The 18,883-nt window shown below is 36.6% G+C and overlaps 1 protein-coding gene across 1 annotated transcript in view; it reads left to right on the top strand.

Moving 5' to 3' along the window:
• Window positions 1-18,883, top strand: part of CACNA2D3 (calcium voltage-gated channel auxiliary subunit alpha2delta 3) — a 389,621-nt gene that overhangs the window by 146,941 nt on the left and 223,797 nt on the right. The window contains exon 5 of the mRNA XM_041463788.1: window positions 8,499-8,661. Coding sequence (XP_041319722.1) covers window positions 8,499-8,661 — 163 coding nt within the window. The remainder of the gene's footprint in view (window positions 1-8,498; window positions 8,662-18,883) is intronic.

Here is an 18,883-nt window from a genome sequence, read left to right as displayed (position 1 = left end):
TTTAAACTGTTTAGATGGCTGAGAGGCCCCTGTGTGTGTGATCTTTCCTGTTGAGCTGAGGGAAGTGCACAAATACAAGATGTACCCAGTCTGGGCTGCCCCTGTCTGCTGGGGACATCCTCAGCTCTCAGCAGACGTTTCATGCAAAGCCCATCTTAGGAATATTTCTTGGATTCTTCAGAGTCTTTGGGAGATGTTATCTCTCTTGCTTCTTGAACCTAAACTCTTAATGATTGTAAACAAGACAGAGCAGCAAGAGGATTGTGGGGTAGATGATTCATAAAACTACCAGTTATCCCACTCCCTAGATGGATTCCAAACTAGAAATTTGGAAGCCTCTAGTTGACTCAATTTGCCTGATCAGCTTTTCTGCAAGTGTTTATCTGTTTTAATTTAGAGTGGTTAAATTTGCCACATGAGCTTACTCTGGAATATGGAAATGGTGGTAGTGTTTGAAAATCTCAGTCCTTTCTGCAGTTGCATTCACAGTGTCCCCCTGTGCTCTGGTTTGACCATAACTCTGAAGTTTGTGTAGGATTCCAATAGCAACACAGTCCACAGCTCAGTGAGTATCACCAGTAAATTGTTCTGTGAGTATCTGAGAATTTAATATAGAGAAGAAATAGTTGTCCAGACTCCAGATAGTTTCATGATGTTGCTCCGACAAATTCAGTTTATGTAATGTGTTCTTCTATTGCTGCTATTATGTTTATCATTGTTGGCCTGTCTTTGCTTGGTGTGAAAAATGGTTAGAAGTTGAAAACATAAAAGAGACAGTTTTTGTATTTCATAAACTTAACTCTTGGGCTCTACCACTCACTTATTCTCACAAGTTCAGGATGGGAATAGTGTGCAGATGTTCATTTTACCTACACAGATATTTTTCAATATCCAGGTTCTTAACTTGCCCTTCTTTCCAACCTCCCTTGTCTCCCAGCTCTGTCCCTAGGGCAAATAAAAACTCATATTTGATGTAAACCTGCCTCAGCTGGTTTATGTGGATTCTGAATTTCTGTATCTAGGACTCACACTTGCTGAATGGAGTCAAGAAAAAACTTAGTGTGTGACATGAAGTATTTTCTTTGTGTCTTTTATTAAACTTTATTCATACAATCAGTACAAAGCAAAATTGTAAAGAATCAGAGAAGTGCACATGCATACTCTGTGATACCCTGTGAGATGATTTTAAACACTTCAGACTTATTTTATGAATAAAATAGATGCCATTGTCCTTCCCCCTTTACTCTAGAGACATGTGTTTCTTTTATTAAATTAACTCATCATCATGGTTTTGTTATTTCAACTGTGGGCTTAGCTGACCAAATTTCTATATTGCTTGAGAGAGTCATTAATCATTTGAAGACGATTTGTATATGTTCAGTTGCTCAACATCTCATCTCTCACTTTACCCCCAAATAAATTCAATAATGTTGCACGTGTTCTTTTGCTTTCCTTTTTGTAGTCAATAATATTAATTTAACCTCCTGTGTGTTGGTGGGTGGTTGGAAGTAACAAAACAAAGATGGGATTGTGGTGAGCACCAAGAAATTCTGTTCTGTTCTAGTTCTTCACTATTTAATTATTTTGATTATCCCCTGTTGATCTGAAAAAAATAAATCTGGTAAAGTACATGTTTAATTCATCATTCAGGGCCACGGTTAGTGTTCAAATGTTGACTGCTGGATACAAACTGCTTGTTACTTTCTGTATTTTTGGGAGCAGCAATGAACCCCCAGCCCAGCCCAAGGTTATAGACAGGCTCTCCTGTCCCTGAGCGTGCCGTGCTGGGGAGGCTGCGCAGCCCTGGCTGAGCACAGAGCAGCAATACATGCGTGCTTCAGACTGAAGAGTCTGGGTTAAAGTTGCTTCTCATGGGACACAGAGAAGATGCAGAGCTCAAGAAATATTTTTTTCTTCCTGCTTGGAAGCTGGAATGAGGCACTTAGGGCATGTGATTGTAGAAAGGCACAGAGAAGTCACATAACGTCTCTGCTGATAATTGGAAGCAGCCTTGAGGTTGTCATCAACCTGAATGTGTCAGATGAGCTGAATATGCACAGAACGACACTGATTTCACTTTAAAAGTTTTCATCTTATCTGTTTGGGAAATATTTGCTTTTCTATCTCTATAGCACGTTTTAAACTGTATGGATGGTATTTTTTAATGTTCTATATTGAGCACCATTCACTGGTTACCTCATGGTAAAATGAAAGACATCAGAATATATTAGTGCTTTGATTTTGAAGCAAGTCTGCCATTTTGCTCTTCTCTTTCACAGAATTATTTTGCAGAAGTTGTTGATCCTGCTTATTCATTAGCTTGGTATTAGCTGTAGGGCTTTCAAGAGAAATGAAGAAATCCTGTGGTTCTAGCTAGTAATAAAAAAGGTATTAAAATGAATTAAAATCTTGCAGGTTTTTGCATCTGTAAGGATACACATATGGTATAATTTGTTTAAAAAGGTCAGTCCCATAAAACTGGTTTGGGGAATATTTGAGTTAGTGGAATTTAGAAGAAAGGCATCCTGACAACCTGTTGTCATGTGTTTTGCTTAATCTAAGTATTCTGCATCTGTGATTTGGCCACACCTAAGTTAGTGGGATACTACTTCTAACCTAAAAATAAAATGAGATATAGTGAAGGTTTTTAATGCTCTGAAAATATTATTAATCTAATAATAGATTACTGTGCAATGTTTTATCTTGGTTTTCCTAGTTTGAAAAGGGAGGATCAACCCTGCTGCAGGATGGAAATAATTGTAAGTTTGCTACAAGCGTGTTCAAAAATGTTTCAGTGTCCTCAAGCCTTCAGAAACACCTATTAGTCTTCCCTTGTTTTCTTTGATCTTGCAACGTTTGTCCTTTTGGAGTGACAAGTTTTAGGCTAATTGCTGCTGCTTCCAACATATTGTTTAAATAAAGTCCAACAAACCTCTCGTGTTTATTAGTAAGAAAATCGAGCTGCTTCTAATGGTCTGTTTCTGAATTGGAGCAGTAAGTGTGGAGCCCTTGTCCATGTCCATCAGGAAAGGGAAGGAGCATCCCCAGCTGCAGTGCAGAGCCCAGGGAGCTCTGCCTGTGCTGAGGCCAAGGTGGAAGAGCAGGAGGGAGCTGAGAAGGGGCAGCCCCAGCCCCAGAATTGTTCCTGTCCTGCGCACTCAGCAGTGTGTGCAGATGACAAGCCTTAGCAAGGGCCACTCTGCCACACTGCTAGATTTTCCAGGTGGGGTTTTTTGCCTTTCCACCCTGTCCCAGTGTTGGACGGTGACTGGGCTGCAGGTTTTGCCTGGTCACTGGCTGGGCTGCAGCTCTCTGGGGTTGGGGGTAATTCTGTGTATTTGAAATCCTCAACCTCCCCAAATGCACAGACCCTACAATCATTGTGTTCTGGTTGCAAGATGATTCACTTAAGTCATGAAAGTCTTGTTTAATGTTGCTCTGGAGATTTTCATTACACTTATTCCATGGTTTGCTGCATCTCTAGGATCATGGTCCCTGGCTCTGAATTCACTATTCCATGCAACTGGAATCTTTTTAACCTACACACACTGGGAGAAGGGAAAAATTATGATGTCACCAGAGTAGGGATTTGTTTTGGTCTTTAGCAGAAAGTATTCCTTAGGGTTTCTTATGTGTATGAAAATGAGAACACTGAATATTTGCTCTTCTAAAAAAAAAAATATAGATATCCAATAAGGCTTGTCAAGGTGTCCAAAATATCAAACTAAAAGCCTGTTACGTGTTTTCTCCTTCCTTGTTTTATTTACTAAATTTTAGTGAACAAAGACTTTTTGTTCAGTCTTGTGACAAAGAAGAGGCTCGAGAGCTTTTGCATGTAAAAGTAAATATTGTTGAAGTTATTTATCTGTAAAGGAAAAGGAGGCTTCATCTGAAACTTGTAACCTAAAGTGATGTTTTTAACTTTAATGGATGATTTAAAATAGCTATCATAATAATTTGTGCATTCAGTGAAACAGTTAATCCTTACAAGTCTGAGACCTTGATGTCTTATCAATTTACTGCTACAATAGATTTTATACTATAATGAAGTATTATTTATTTATCCCCTTTTATGGCAATTTTAAGAGAGTAATCATATTGAGATGGAATGTATAGCCTGGGGGAAGGTCATCTTAATTTGATTGTGTAGAAAACAGATCAGTTGTTGTTCAAGGATGCAAGTAATGTTTCTGTACTACTTCCATAATTAAAGTGGGACTGATTACAACTTTTCAAATCCCGGGTGTTTTTTGAGCTGAATAGAGACATAAAAAAGAGGGGGAAAAGGTGCTGGATGTTCCTACAGAGAGCAAGGAAGCTCTCTGTAGGAACAGAACCTTCAAAGAACAATTAGAAATTATAAAGATTGTCTCTTACAGCAAGAAATGCTGTTTTCTCAAACATAAAAGCCTTTTAAAATTCAGAAGTTTTATTGAATGAGGCACTTTACTTTTATGACCTTTTATGCTTGCTAAACAGACCAAGTTATTGACTACAAAAGCTTTAATCATATGCTTGAAAACATAGATTCTCCTTACTGGACAACTGCCAGAAGAGATTTTTTGAGCCTTAGAAACAGATATGCATTCAGATGTTTGTCACCCTTTACTGGAGTACCAGGACGGGGATTGCTGTCTCCAATGTGTTCTAAGTAGGACAGCCTCGCTCAGAATGGATCACTTTGCTCATTTTGCTTTTCACATAGAACGAACCTGTCTGTTCACTTTAGAGATGTCTCTTATTTGTCAGTCTTGAGAAAAAAACTTTTTGTCTTTTTGGTTCAAACTCTGATGGTAATAGCTATTTTGTTGCAACTGTAGATATTTCAAATTCTGTGCATTTCTAGCTGTCTGAGCTATTTCATGGTAGGTTTTGCTTTCCCCTTAATTTTCCATGTTATTTGCTGTTACTTCATTTTCTCTGATGCTCTAGCCTTGAGGCTCAATGCAAATGCCATAAACTTTCCTTAATTTAATATCTTTCAGATACATTTAACTTTCTCTTTAGATGGGCTGAAAAGTTACAGAAACACTGTGGAAATGGTTCTTCAGTAGTTAAGAATTATCAGTTAATCCAAATATTGCTCTAATGCTGGCTCATTGGTGCAAATCATTCCCATTTACATCTTTCTGGTCCTCACTGCTCTGTGAATGAGACTTTCTTTGCTGTTTAGGTAAAAATAATTTCTATAGTGTAGAAAAAAATAGCAAACTAAAATTGTGGCTTGCGCTCTTTCATGTTGTTAAAAACCAAATCACTTAATTTTAAAATGCCGTGATAAAAGTGATACTTGTTTACTCTTATGCCAAATACTCTCCAAGTTGCAAAGGCAGTTTGCATTACAATCTATCTTTTAAGTTTAATAGTAAACATTTATGTTTAAATAAATATGCTGTTTATAATGTTAACAAATGCTTGATAAAATATTAAGGCATGACTGGATATCTATTTACAGAATGATAAATGTAAAAGGCAATATAGAACATCAGTCTTGTACAACACTGCAATTATGTGAGATGTGTGCAATGCTTTTCAATACTGCACCTAAATTACTGAAGTTTTATTTCAGACAAGTATCCATTGTTGTTATCAAGGTACTTGTTTAGCTGAGACATCATGCCAAAAGAAATGGCTAAGCTGGAATAGAGAACTTTGAAAGTTTCCTTATCTTGCACATCACTTCTCACCTCCAACCTACTCCTGTGGTTCCATTGCAGGCCACAAACTTTGCACTTCCCTGGTTTTACTGTTATATATTTTGAGCAAATTAATTTTCTCATAATTAACATAAATCTTTGGCAGCCATCCTAAGCAAGCACACAGCACATGTTTTTTTTATTGTGGCTGAAGGTATCTTTTGTCTTAAGACAAACTTGCTTCTGCCTGTCAGCATGAAGGCTGCTGTAAAGCAGTTTTGTGATCAGCTCTGTAACAGCCCCATCAGTCTCTGTCTCCTGTGATTTCAGGGTATGGCAGAGCAGCCCAGGGTTCTGCACACTGTCAGCAATAGGATTATTTTGGGGGATCTCAAATATGGTCAGCTCTCTGCTGGGGCAGAATGGTCCAGTGCTGTTCTGCTGGGCCTGTTCTACTGATACCTTTATATTGGCTTGCACTAGGAAAACTTTACAGGGATAAAACTGAAAACTGAGATTTCAATTTGCCTTGTCTTATTATTGTGATACAGTGTGGGCTTTCAAAATGTCAGCTCAAAAATGCAGAATGATGCAGATACTGCAAAGGAAAGTACAAGCAAAAAACCCCAATGTATGTACTTGAGAAAATCTAAATGCACTAAAGTCTAAAAGCTGATTTTTGGTTCTAATGATTCATGTAACAGCTGACATGAAGGAGATTTCCTCACTCACCTACAGGTCTCTAGGTAAGGTTGGAGCAAACTCATCTGTTGGACAAGTCACAGTAGAGCTGAGTCTGATCCTAACCTGGATAATTATCTTGTTATTTATTAGACTAATAACTTTCTGGTGTGTTATATTGTGTGCACTCAGAACTCACCTAGTTAAGGTTATATCAAAGACTGACCTCCACTGACAAGATTAAATTGAAGTCATTTTCTCTAAGAGCTTAGGTAGAGTATTTGTGTTGTCAGCAAACAGGACTTTATCCTCTTTCCCTTGGGCTTTATCTCAAATGCAGTGTCAGAATGCCAGATGGATTTGCTTTCATATTTTTTCTTAAATTTTTAATATTCTTTCTATCACTTTTCAGCTGTCACACTCAATAATTTCCTTGGAAAGGAAGAGCCCAAAAGAAGCCATTGTCTAACAGCTCTGCTTAAATGCTCATCTTTTTCAGTACTATTTTTGAGCTGCATACATTACCTGATGTTTAATCCTTATAACTTGTGGAACTGTCTTAAATATGCTATTTTTGTAGGCTTCTCATTTGCAAAAAACCCTCAACAAGCCAAAGCCCCCCCAGCCCTGCCCCAATCAAACAGATAACCCCCCCAAACTAAACAGGAAAATATTAATAATCTGCAATAGTATAAGGAATACTCCATGCTACAATTTGCTTTTAAAAACCCAAAACATAAATCATATTATTGTGTATATACTGGTAGAATTGAGAAGAGAAAATACAGACTCAGACCAATAAATCAATGAATACTAAATCAAGTGAAGAATCAGTCCTAAATATCCTTAATTGTAAAATAAGTGGTTTAGTTTTTCCTTTTTTTCTTTTTTTTAAATACAGCAGATTTTGGTAGTTGGCTAGCCTTGCCTCTTACAGAACTTGATGAAAGAGGTTTCCTACTAATTAACTTCTTTGGAAAAGGAAATAATCCACAGAATGAAATTAAATAATGCTTGTTTAGAGTTGATTTCAAGTACATACTGACATCCTTATTTGAAATTTGTCCATTTTTCCTTCCATTTACAAAATATTGTAAAAGCCATTGGCAAATAAAATTTACATCCTTGAAATTACCAAGTCTATATGTGAATTTCTGTAGAAATTATTCCATAGTATGTACCTTAAGTTCAGTTCAAGAAGAACAGTATATTGCTACATATTGTAGTACAGAATACTCTATCCTGAAATAAACATGGATTTATGTTTAAACAGTACATGCATTTACTCTCAAATGGATATTAGGGCAGGGACTCCTATTTAAATTAGTGATTCTTCAAAGACACTAAACTTTGGCCTCCTCCAATTAGGAAGCACATCACAAAGTGTTGCCAAGGGTTAAGGTATTTAAGAGGTCAAAAAATAGGCTGTACTGTTTGTTGCTTTCAAAGCTTAGTAAAATTTCTGGTTAAACTAGGTCATAAAGATATCAATAATTTTATCTAAATTGCTTTTGCTTGTCTGGTTATAGTTCTGTACAAAATAGGCCAAATAGTCTTCAGGAATCTTTAACAGGCAGACAATTATTTCTTGTTCAAAATAAGTCACTATTAAGTTTATATATCCAGATTAAAGTATGCATTTTTTAGAAGGCCAGCTATGGTGTGCATTCCTAAAATTCAGTATGAAGCAAATAATTTTAGGCAATGTCAGTTGGTACACACTGAGTACACATCTACAGCTGTAGTTAATACTCCTGAGGAATAAAAACACTTCTAGTTTGTCAGGGACTAAGTTCAGCATTGACAGCAGTTCTTGATCTGGTGGAAGTAAGCTAAACAGGACTCATAATTAAGTAATCATACAGAAAAATATTTAAATTTAGAAAGCTTTGTATTAAAAATGGTACAAATATTGTTTATGATTAGAGCTTTTCTTGGACTGTCCTTAATATTTTCAGGGCAGCCAAAGAACTGAAACAATATGGGGTTTTCTTGAGATGTATTGATAAATCTGTTTTCATAAATGTACCTGTACAAAGAATATAGAGGGAACCTGAGATAAGAATTTCTTGTTCTAGCTGGAGATGTTAATCAGTGGATTGATAGATGTACTAAAACATTCAAACCTCATTTTGATGCTGAACGTGCATTCTGAACAGGGAATGTGGGTTTCTGTTGCAGTATGAATACTTCAATGCTGTGCTCATAAATGAACGAGATGAAGAAGGAAATTATCTGGAGCTGGGCAAGGAGTTCATCCTGGTGCCAAACGACCACTTCAACAACTTGCCTGTGAACATCAGTCTGAGTGACGTCCAAGTACCCACCAACATGTACAACAAGGGTAAGAAAAGAGCTGCTTTATTTCATCGTTCCACTGGCCAAACAAAAGCACACCCTTGCTTGAAAATGAAGCCGTTGATTAACTGTGTATTATCTGTGTTTTCCAGCTGGTAATAATACTGAAATTTTCTATGGAAGAATGTTTTAAGTATGACAGTTCTGTAATATCTTTTGTTTTGTGGCAGTTCAGCAGTTTAATGAGGTTAATGATTTGCATATGAGGCTTGCATGAGTTTTGTCATAGAGTATGGTAGAATATGTTTATCCACTGAATATTTGTTTATTCCATTCCATGAATTATTTTCCAGAATATTCAAATTATTTGACCAGAGCTTGCGTTGTCACCAGTTTAATTCTATCCTTGCTGAGATTTAGAATTTTTTTTGAAAGATATAGGATGGGTGGAGGGAAATACTTTCTTAGACTTATGCTTTCAAACTTCTGAGAATGTTTCTAGCAGTATGTGTGCTATTCTAGGCCTATACACAAACTCTGCAGACAGTATTTATAAGGAATAATTTCTACTCCCCTATTTGATGTAAGTGCACGTTGTACTAGCATAGCAAACAGCAACATTAGGTGTTAGAAGTGATGGACCTCGGTCTAAAACTTTGGAATGTAAACTAAACTCAGATATACATTTACTCTTTTTTTTTTTGCCACTTCCCTTTAATCAGACAGCAGGAATTTGTATTTTTTGCAGTGTTTATGCAGCACCTATCTATTTATTTTTCTCAAGCCAATAATAAAAGAAAAATTTAGAAGGAAATTGCCTAAGTTTCCTAACAATATCTACAGTATATTTGTCATTGGTCTGTAGGAAGCTGCCTAATCTCTTTATCTGGTTCCTCTTCTGTGTTTTAACTATGCTAAAAGACATCTAAAATGACATTAAATGCTTTCCTCTTAATACATTCCAGGCTAGAAATTTTGGTAATCATGCAAGGATATTGTGTAATAAGGCAGATTAATTCAGCTAAGTTGGTCTGCTCAGAGAAGCAGTCGATATAGCAGCTTCTTTTCAAAATTAGGATTCTGACTTGAGAATCCTGATAAACCAAACTTTTACAATAGTCTTAAACTGGAGATGTAAAATAAATCTTCCTAGAGAGTATTTGAAAGATTGTGAAATGATTAATGCAGGATATTTTGAAAAGACTTGGAAAATGCTTAAAGCTAAAGATACCAAATGACTTTTTTTGTGCAAGTGCTAGTATTTATTTAATCAAGCCTGTCTACAAATTAATTTATTCCAGAATTGCTAAGGAGGAAAAAGAAAAGGAAGGAATGTAGAGGTCAGGCAACTGTGCTTTTCTGGAGGAGGAAATTATCCTGAGTAGTTAGTGAGAGCAGTAGAACAAAAGAACCATCAGGTATGTGACATGTGCTCATGCTATGTATTGAATGCATTTTATATGCTGATTTCTTATAGTTAAAGGCCAAAGTTCAAGGGCTTGCTACATCTTGGCTTGGCCTCTCATACAGGGATTTTCTGTAGCTATGGGAAAGATGGAGTTCTGTAATGATTCCTGTTTCTACTTTGTGTAATTCAGACCATCCAAAATTGTCACTTTATGCAGCTGTAGGAAAAAAAAGCATTTTAAAATCATTTAAATGTATTCCAACAGCAGAAATATGGTTTGTTACTGGCTTTTTCCTTGCACATGGACATAATAATCTTGTTTGGAGCCTGTCAGTGTCTGGAAATGGTTCTCTTACCAAGCAGAGAACTATATACTTAAATTTTTTGTTGCCCTGCTCTGTAGTGCAGAGGGGTGATAACAAGTTAATTTAATCCTAACCTGAGGGTACAAGCAGTAGATATTGATAGGTTTACAACCAAGTGTCTGCAGAATACCATTTCTCTATAAAGGGCCTGTTGCTCATTTCCAGGTTATGTTTTATTTTATTGAATTACTAGAGAGAACCACAGCCAGAACTCACAGTTGAAAACAGACAAGTGTGATCACTGAATAGTTAAACACAGGGCTCTTGAGTCAACATAGAAAAAAAAGAACCCTATTTATAAGCTAATTCAAACTTTTTCCTTAACTTTGGTTTTTTCAGTTGTACAGATATTGATCATTTGCAATAGGTTTAGAGAGGAGTCACAGGACTCATCAAAGAATCGACAAATGTGCCATGGACTGAGACCACAGGAGCTCAGTTCATTTAGCTTACTCAAGAGGTGATTAAAGGCTTAATTAGTTGTTCTGTAGTTAATTACTAATACCAGGCTCTATAATCTGGTTGCCAAAGATTGTAAAAATCCCGTGGCTGAAATCAGGCTCCATTATTTTGTAAATTGCACAACTGTGGGCTCAGTTAAGCTTTGGGAAAAGGTTTGGCCGGGTCAGCTTCCATGATCACAGTGATCCTGCCCAGCTGTGGAATCACTGAAGTGCACAGTCCCTAAACTGGGCACTAAATGAGATTGGCTTAAAAATCTTGGCACATAAACATGTTGCTCTTCTTCATTTATCTTCTGGCTCTTTCAGCCTCTTCATAGAAAAGCTTAAAAATATTGATGGCAACAACAGGATTAAATTCTCATTGTAAGGACACCTGGAGTCTGAAAATAAAGTGCTGAAACCAAATTTCATTGCATTTATGATGAAATCAAGAAAATGAAAATATGAAAAATATCAAATCTATGATATGAAAATTTAGCACGGAACATTTTGAAAGGAAAATGAGAGCCAATAAAAAAGTCTGCCAACCTAATTTGTAAGCATACACTAGACTAGTGCCATCTTGGAGAACAGAGTGGATGCACTTACCATAATATAGAAGGAAAGATAAACTAATGAATTTAACAAAGAATCACAGCTTTGCATTTACAGTGGTCTTGACCATCAGTGTAAAATATAAAGAGCTGATTTATATTAGTTATTGATGTGTTTTTATACTTTTCATTTCCCTCTTCTGCACACCCACGTTCCCTGCTTTCTCCATATCTTAGAATGGTGCATTGGTATTGCGTGGCCTGGTTTTTGGTAGTAGGGAGCCACAAAGATTGCTCCTGTGAGGAGCTGCTGGAAGCTTCCACCATGTCCAGCAGAGCCAGTCCCTGATGGCTCTGAAGATGGACATGCTGCTGGCCAAGGCTGGGCCATTAGAGAGGTTGATTGATGAACTGACCCAAAATCTCCCGTGCCCTGTCTCCCTGTGCTGCTGGTGGAAAGGAGGGAGGAGCTGGAGAGAGACGGTGTTTTTAAGGGCTTATTTTTACTTCTCATTATCCTCCTGTGATTCTGTTAGAAATACTCTCATGTCATACCTTTAGGTTGAGCCTGTTTTGCCCTTGCAGTGTTTTCTCCTGATCCTTATCTCAACTCACAAATCCTTTGTTAACATTTTTTTTCCTCTCCTCTGCCCAGCTGTGGCAGGGGAGGGTGAGTGAGTGACTCTCAGGGGTGCCTGGTGTTGGGCCAGTGTCATACCACAACAAATGGACACCCATTATGTTATTTTAATGTTAAAAATATGAATATAAACTGGTTTTTGGAATATAAAGCCTATGCAGTTCAGAAAAGAAATATTTTGGTATTCCTATACAGTTCATACACTGAAGAAATTTGCAACAAAGAAAAGTGGGATAATTGTGCTTTACAGTTAAATGTATTTACCTGTGTGTCCATAGGAACTCCTCGCCTTTAGGACATTTTGCAGAAAAGCAGGTGGTCCTTTTAAACTGCACAGCATTCTCCTGGAATTGGCCTCCTTCATTTTTTCCTGAAAAAGACTGCTCATTATAATGTTTTGTTTTGAGCATACTTTGGGAATCTAAATCTGTCACTGCATTCTATTTCTTCTCTTTGAACACAAAGTGTGCTCATTTTCTATAGCCTCATTGTCCACAGCCACGGGATTTGCAAGGCAGTATCATTTTAAACAAGGAATAATTAATTAATTAAGACTTTTCTGATAATTGTCTTAGCAAGCAGTAGCTCTTCCATCCACAAATTTGGCAAATATCAACTGTGTATAGATTTCTCACAGAAAGCAGGGAAAAGGTTCCTAGTGAATTAGTCATATAGAAATATTCATACAAGAAAAAGAAGGGAAGAATGAATGCAGGTTTTTTATGTTAGAAGGAAAGTTTAATTTTTGGAAGTACAGAATCAATCTGGATCTGGTTTGGGCAGTGCAAGGGCGGAGTCTAGGTGTAACTAAAGCACTGTTTTATTCAGTTGCTCAGCTCTTTTATTAAAAAAAGTTTATATTGGTTACATAGAGGCACAAAATGAGTTTTCATAGGTCTTATTTTTTATGTTTTTCTATTAATTTAAAATGTAAATTATTTGGGACGTGCTGCTGTCTTGGACATATCTTGCATGTACACTTCCACAGCTACACATTCCTAAGATACTCAGATATGACTTTCTACATAACAATCAGAATATTTTAAACATCTATTGTAGAAGACATTATTGATAATGAGAAAATGATTAATAATTTAAAATTTGTATGGCTTCAAAATTTGATTAATTGCTTTCTGAGATGACAGTAGTATATTTAGAAGGATCTAGGAACGTGACATATAATTAAAAAGTAGCACTTGGAATGTGGGCTAGGCTTTCTGGCAAGCATCCACGGGGAGCATGGTGTTAGGATTGCCACTGGGGAGAGCAAGATTCTAGCATGGATTTATGTACACAAGGAAATGATAAAAGAAGACTGAAAACTGATGTTGCAGATGTTGACAGTGTATAAAAGAAAAATAGAGTAGCATTTTACCTTTTGTTAGTATGAGAATATGGGTAACCAAGATCCCATATTCTTTGTCCAAAGTATGTGCTGTATCTGGGATGAAGAACCTACTCTGGTTTTAGGGTTTTTTTCCTAAATCTGTCACCTCATATTTACTCCTACTTGTGGACAGCAGTGACATATTTGCTGCTATTGAGTTTTCACTCAGCAGTTTTTCCATGGAAGAGGCTTATGAATACTTGGGTAAATGTGGTTTTCAGAGGAATGTAGTTGAAAACCAAAGCCAAGGTGAGGGCCAGTGTGCCTTGGTGACACATGCTCAGGCAGTTCTAAGTTATGGCACCTGTTGAAAAGCAACGTCTAGAGTAGTACAGTACCAGAGGTGACACACAGCAGGATCTCATCCACTTACTGTAGCTTTGCATAAAATCCAGGAAACACACGGGGAAATCCATTGTCTCGGTATTAGCTGAAAACAACTCTTGGATTTGAGAATTTGCAGTTGCTCTTTGTTTGTATGACAAGGTAGGCTTTCTGTTTGTAGAAAGGGGAGGAGCCCAGGTTCTCAATGATTCAAAAATATCAGGAAGCAAGCACTTCTCCTTGCCTTTTAAACTATTTCTCAGTTTAACAGTTTCTTCACAGTAAGAAATTTAGAACTAAAGACAGATTTCGTGCCTGAGAGCTTTTTCATGTATAAAATTTTTTTTTTCTACCCCCCTTATATTTCATAAAATCTTATAATATCTGTGCCTCCATATTTGGTCTGAGATTGAGATTTTGGACTAAAATATTACACACTCAAAGACAGCCTTTCTAAATGTTTTTAAAAATAAAAATGCCTTGTAGAATTAACCAAGTTTGACTTTTCTCATTGGGCATTTTGGCAGAAGTAGGGTAAGGGTGAGCATATGTGAATCCATCTAGCAGCCCTGGAGAGGATCCCTGAGATATGGTGGAGGAGACAGACATGTGCCAATAGAGGTAGATTGGAGAAAGGCTAATTTCATTGTTTGGATCAGATCAGATACATCTTGAGAAGTATGTTTGATTTTTGCCTTAAAAAAACCAAAATAAAACCAAAGTAAAACAATTTATCTTGGCAATAGAAGGGAAGTAGGCTTATGTAAGTTGATTTAAAGTAATGGGAGGTTTTTCCTTTGTTGTCATTTCTAGTTTACTGAATGTATAATCTTATTTTACTTGCTCAGTTTTATAATGGAGAAACACCTCCTAGGGGATAAACCTTCATCCCATTAATACAGCTGACAGTGAAATTAAGTGTATTCCACAGCTTTGCATGACTTAGTTATCCACTGAATTTTTTGTACTTATTAAAAGTCATTGAGCAAAGAGTCCATACTTAACTACTGGATAAAACCCCTAGATTTTCCACTTTTAAATAGTCTTATTTATCTTAAGTGTATTTTTGTTTTCATCACTAGTGAATGTCTGAGGAAATGACATATGTACATAGACGTAAATGAAAGTGTATATATATATCTATATGTGTATATATGTATCTCCTACATGGAGAGAATGGTGCAGTCTGTTCTCACACCAAAGGATGTTGACATATATGTGTGATTCACTGAAGTATTTCAGGAAATATTATGGATACAAGATAGTTTTGTGACCACAGTTTTGCAACTAATCAGAAGAATTTTAATTTAAGCTGTAGTACAAGGTTAATGTCTCTTTTTGCCCATGCAGAGATAGTCAGATCACAGCTCTGCACTGCCTTCTGTTTGTACTGCACACAGATCACTTCTGAGAGCCAGGATGATATTGTAACCAGTGTTTTAGTGCTGGCCTCTTTTCCCAGAGCTTGTTTCCATTGAGATTCCATTGTACAGCCTGAGGCACAACATCTCCCTTTAAGCTCTGTGATTATTGAACCATTTCAGAGCTGGCTCAGCACTCTGGTCTCTTCAGCACAGCCCCAAGTGCCACTGTCACACACAGAGTTACATTTTCATGGTCCTGAAATTCAGCACATGCTCAACTTCTGTGCTCCTTGTGGGGAGGTGGAAGCCTGTGCTTCAGAATTCTGTGGAACTGGCATCTGTATCTTTTACCTTGGGCTTTTTGCCCTTTACTCCTAGTAAAGCCCTGGGGTGAATATCACATAAACTCTTAAATGCCATTCAGAGGTGCACACACAGCAGCACCATGCTGGTACAAATGAACAGACTTGCTCTGAACAGACTCAGTTTTGGAAATTTTTCTTCCCAGGCTGATTTACAGTGATGTCTGCTCAAATTTGTTTGAACATGGAAATGTCCACTCCTGCCATGGAGCTTTGTGAAAAAAATTGATGACTGTCTTTGAAGTGCCCAAGGTGGAACGTTGATTGGTGTGTGGAAAAGTGAGATGTAGTGGGCAATGCACAAAAGGACCATATTACCTTTGAAGTCTACAATAATAACTATCTTTCATCCATGCCTTTTTGGTACCTTCCTTCTTTTCCCCTCTGCTCGAGCTGAATTGAAATACCAGTGTCTGGGCATGTGCAGAGGGTTATTCACGAGCATTTTCTCTTTTTAGAAACCTGATATCAATAACTTCCTCACCTAAAAGGCATCAGGCTCTGCTTCAGGGGGGATCTGTGCTCTCTGCACAGAGAAGAAAATATGTTAGAATCAATTAGCGAGTCTAATAATGATATGTCAAAATAAGGCATAAAATTTCCCCAGAAGTGTTGGGTCTGGAAAGTTACTCACCGTCTTTCATAATACTGAACAAGGAGGCTTATACTAATGAACAATATTTCAGTTTTTTCCTTATATGTATGCATGTTACACTCAGGAAGTTAGGTGAACTTTTAGCCCAGTGCTTACACCGGTTTCTTTTAAAGTTGGCATGATTTATACTGAATACATTTCTCAGCATTTACCTGCAACTATTTCTGACATTTCATCATGTCTACCACTATAAAAGAGTGAATTTTCACATCATCTAGCAAGTTATATTTCATAGTACTGCCATGTGATTTAGAATTATATTTTGAGTTCACTGTCATGTTTTTTGTGAATTTTGTAATGAAATCTTTATTCCCTACTATAATGTATTTGAGAGGGGAGGAGCCTTAATAAGAGTTCTCTTTCCTACCCTGACATTAGACTGTGGTCTGTGAATTCTGCTAGTTGCAGTTTTGGCACTAAGGAGGATTTTTCTTATCAGATTGGCTGTCTTTGGTGAATACCTATCAGCAGCCCAGTGGTTGGTTAGGTTATAAAATCTCTATCATAAACTGCCAGGTGCCTCAGTAAATTACTTCTGCATTTTTACATTGTCAGGCCTGGTTCTCTGTTAAGTTAGGAAATACACGTATGTTACAGGAAAGATCATTTGTTAAGGCAGCTGGAGAACAGTGTGTGCATGGTCAGGTCAAAATTATTTGCTCCAAATCCTTTTTTCAATTGAGATTAAAAGAAGATAAAAACCAACCAAACAAAACAAAGCCCAAAAGAAAAATATTCCAGTGGATTACAGATTGTGGTATTTATCCTGATATATTTAGATAATTAAGTAGAAGTCTTAGTGCAAGATACTGCTTTGTCTTTAGTGACAAAGTAGACAGAATCAAGAGAGAAAATAAAATTTGATGATCAATTATACACCCTGAAGTTAATCTGCTGCTTTGAAAAAAGCAATAATATAAATTTTGACTTAGAGAAGTTTGCCTTAACTGTCTTCTGTCTGTTTTTCTCATCCTGATACTGTGACAGAGCTGCAGTTCTGGAGTTTTTGAAGTACAGGAAGCAATTTTATCAGTGCTTTCCATAACTGCAGAGTTTTTCAGTGATGGATGCTGAAGTCCATGAATATTTTCAAGTGTTTCTGTCAACAGGAGATATGGTTTATGTCAACTCAACTAACAAACATAAGGCACACAATATGTTGCTGAGAGTCTCAAACTGTGTAAATCAAGCTGTAAAATCCATTTTAATGCATCCAGTTTTTTAAAATTCGTTCATGACTGTAAAATACACTTTAAATTTCAATAATAAGTAAAAATATAAAGAAGTCTTCATTAATAATAGTCTAAATTCATTTTTCCTTAAATTAATACCATGCTAATACTAATTCCATGTCAATGGATTTGGAATACATTCAAATATTGACAACCATTTTGACTCTGTAACCATGATCACTCTGTGTAAGTATGGATTTATAAAAAAAAAAGTGAATAAAAAGTATCTTACTGTTCTTAAGGTGTATTTGGACTTCACTTATTTTGAGGACAAGATGACTGTAAATATATTCCTATGGATTTAAATGCAATTCTTATCATTGCTCACATTTTCACAATTCAATTCCTTTCCATGGGTTTTTTTTACAAGGTTGCAATACTGTTTTGCACAAAGAGGCTGTATCTCTTTCTCTTACAGCTTTGCTCATGACATGATTCTTTGCAGCACATGTGCACTGTCTTTTGTGCCTCCCTTTGTCTCTGTCATCCATCATTTCACTGGCTGTTGAAAGTATAGATTTTATCATGTGACTTAAACCTTTGTTTACAAGCTTTCTGTTAGGATTATTATTATTTCTGCTGTGGAAAGTTGGCAATCAATTATTTGTGTGCTCTTTTATTGTTTTGTGGATTGTGGAACAGTTTGGGTTGAAAGAGATCTTTAAGGGTCATCTACTCTAATTCCCCTGCAAAGAGCAGGGACATCTTCCCTTTGATTGTGGTGCTCAGAGCCTGACCTGAATGTTTCCAGGGAGGGGGCATCAACCAACTCTGAGTAACCTGTTCCAGTGCCTCACCTTCACTGTGAAACATTTCTTCCTTACATCTACTCTGAACCTACCATCTTTTAATTTAAAACCTTTATCTTTTATTCTATTGCAAGGTATTTTCTTCCAATTGTTTCCATCCTTTGCCTCTTTCTACTTTTATAATCACGAATACTTTTAAAATTACTTGCATCCAATACAAATAGAAGACAACTGTGAATAATTCTGGCCTGAATGTCTTTCATAGAAAAGACATCAGGTGTAACTTGTGTTTTTCTGCTTACCATATTTACTTCTTGAATGCTGAAAACATTGCAAAAGGAGATCTTTGCCTTAGACTTCAAAAATATTCTTTAAGTTTTGCTTGAACAGTTTAGAGACTGGTAAAGAATATTACCTGTGTCAAATGGCATTTCCATTGCATGATGCTTACTGCATGTTAAAAGATGAGTTTATGCTCTACAAGTCAATAAATGCAGACTCTAATCAAAAGTTTTGCTTGCATAGGAAAAAAAATCTGCTGCATGTAATAGTGCCTTCTCTAAAAAATATTGAAATGTGATGAACCACAACCATTTTTTGATTAAGTGAGGTTTTTTCAATTTGATACTTAAAAAGAGCTATGAATATCATTCAGTCATACTTTCCTATCAATGCTTTCCAACTGGCTGCCAAAATTGAGATTACCTATTTTCTAGAATATTAGACCCGAAAAAAAAATCATTTCTCAAGTGATGCAGAAAGATTATAATCTGCAGCTAGCACAT

Source organism: Pyrgilauda ruficollis, unplaced genomic scaffold (genome assembly GCF_017590135.1).
Source record: "Pyrgilauda ruficollis isolate IOZ18807 unplaced genomic scaffold, ASM1759013v1 scaffold10, whole genome shotgun sequence".
In the NCBI taxonomy this organism is placed as follows: Eukaryota; Metazoa; Chordata; class Aves; order Passeriformes; family Passeridae; genus Pyrgilauda; species Pyrgilauda ruficollis.
This window is presented reverse-complemented; position numbering and strand designations above follow the sequence as displayed.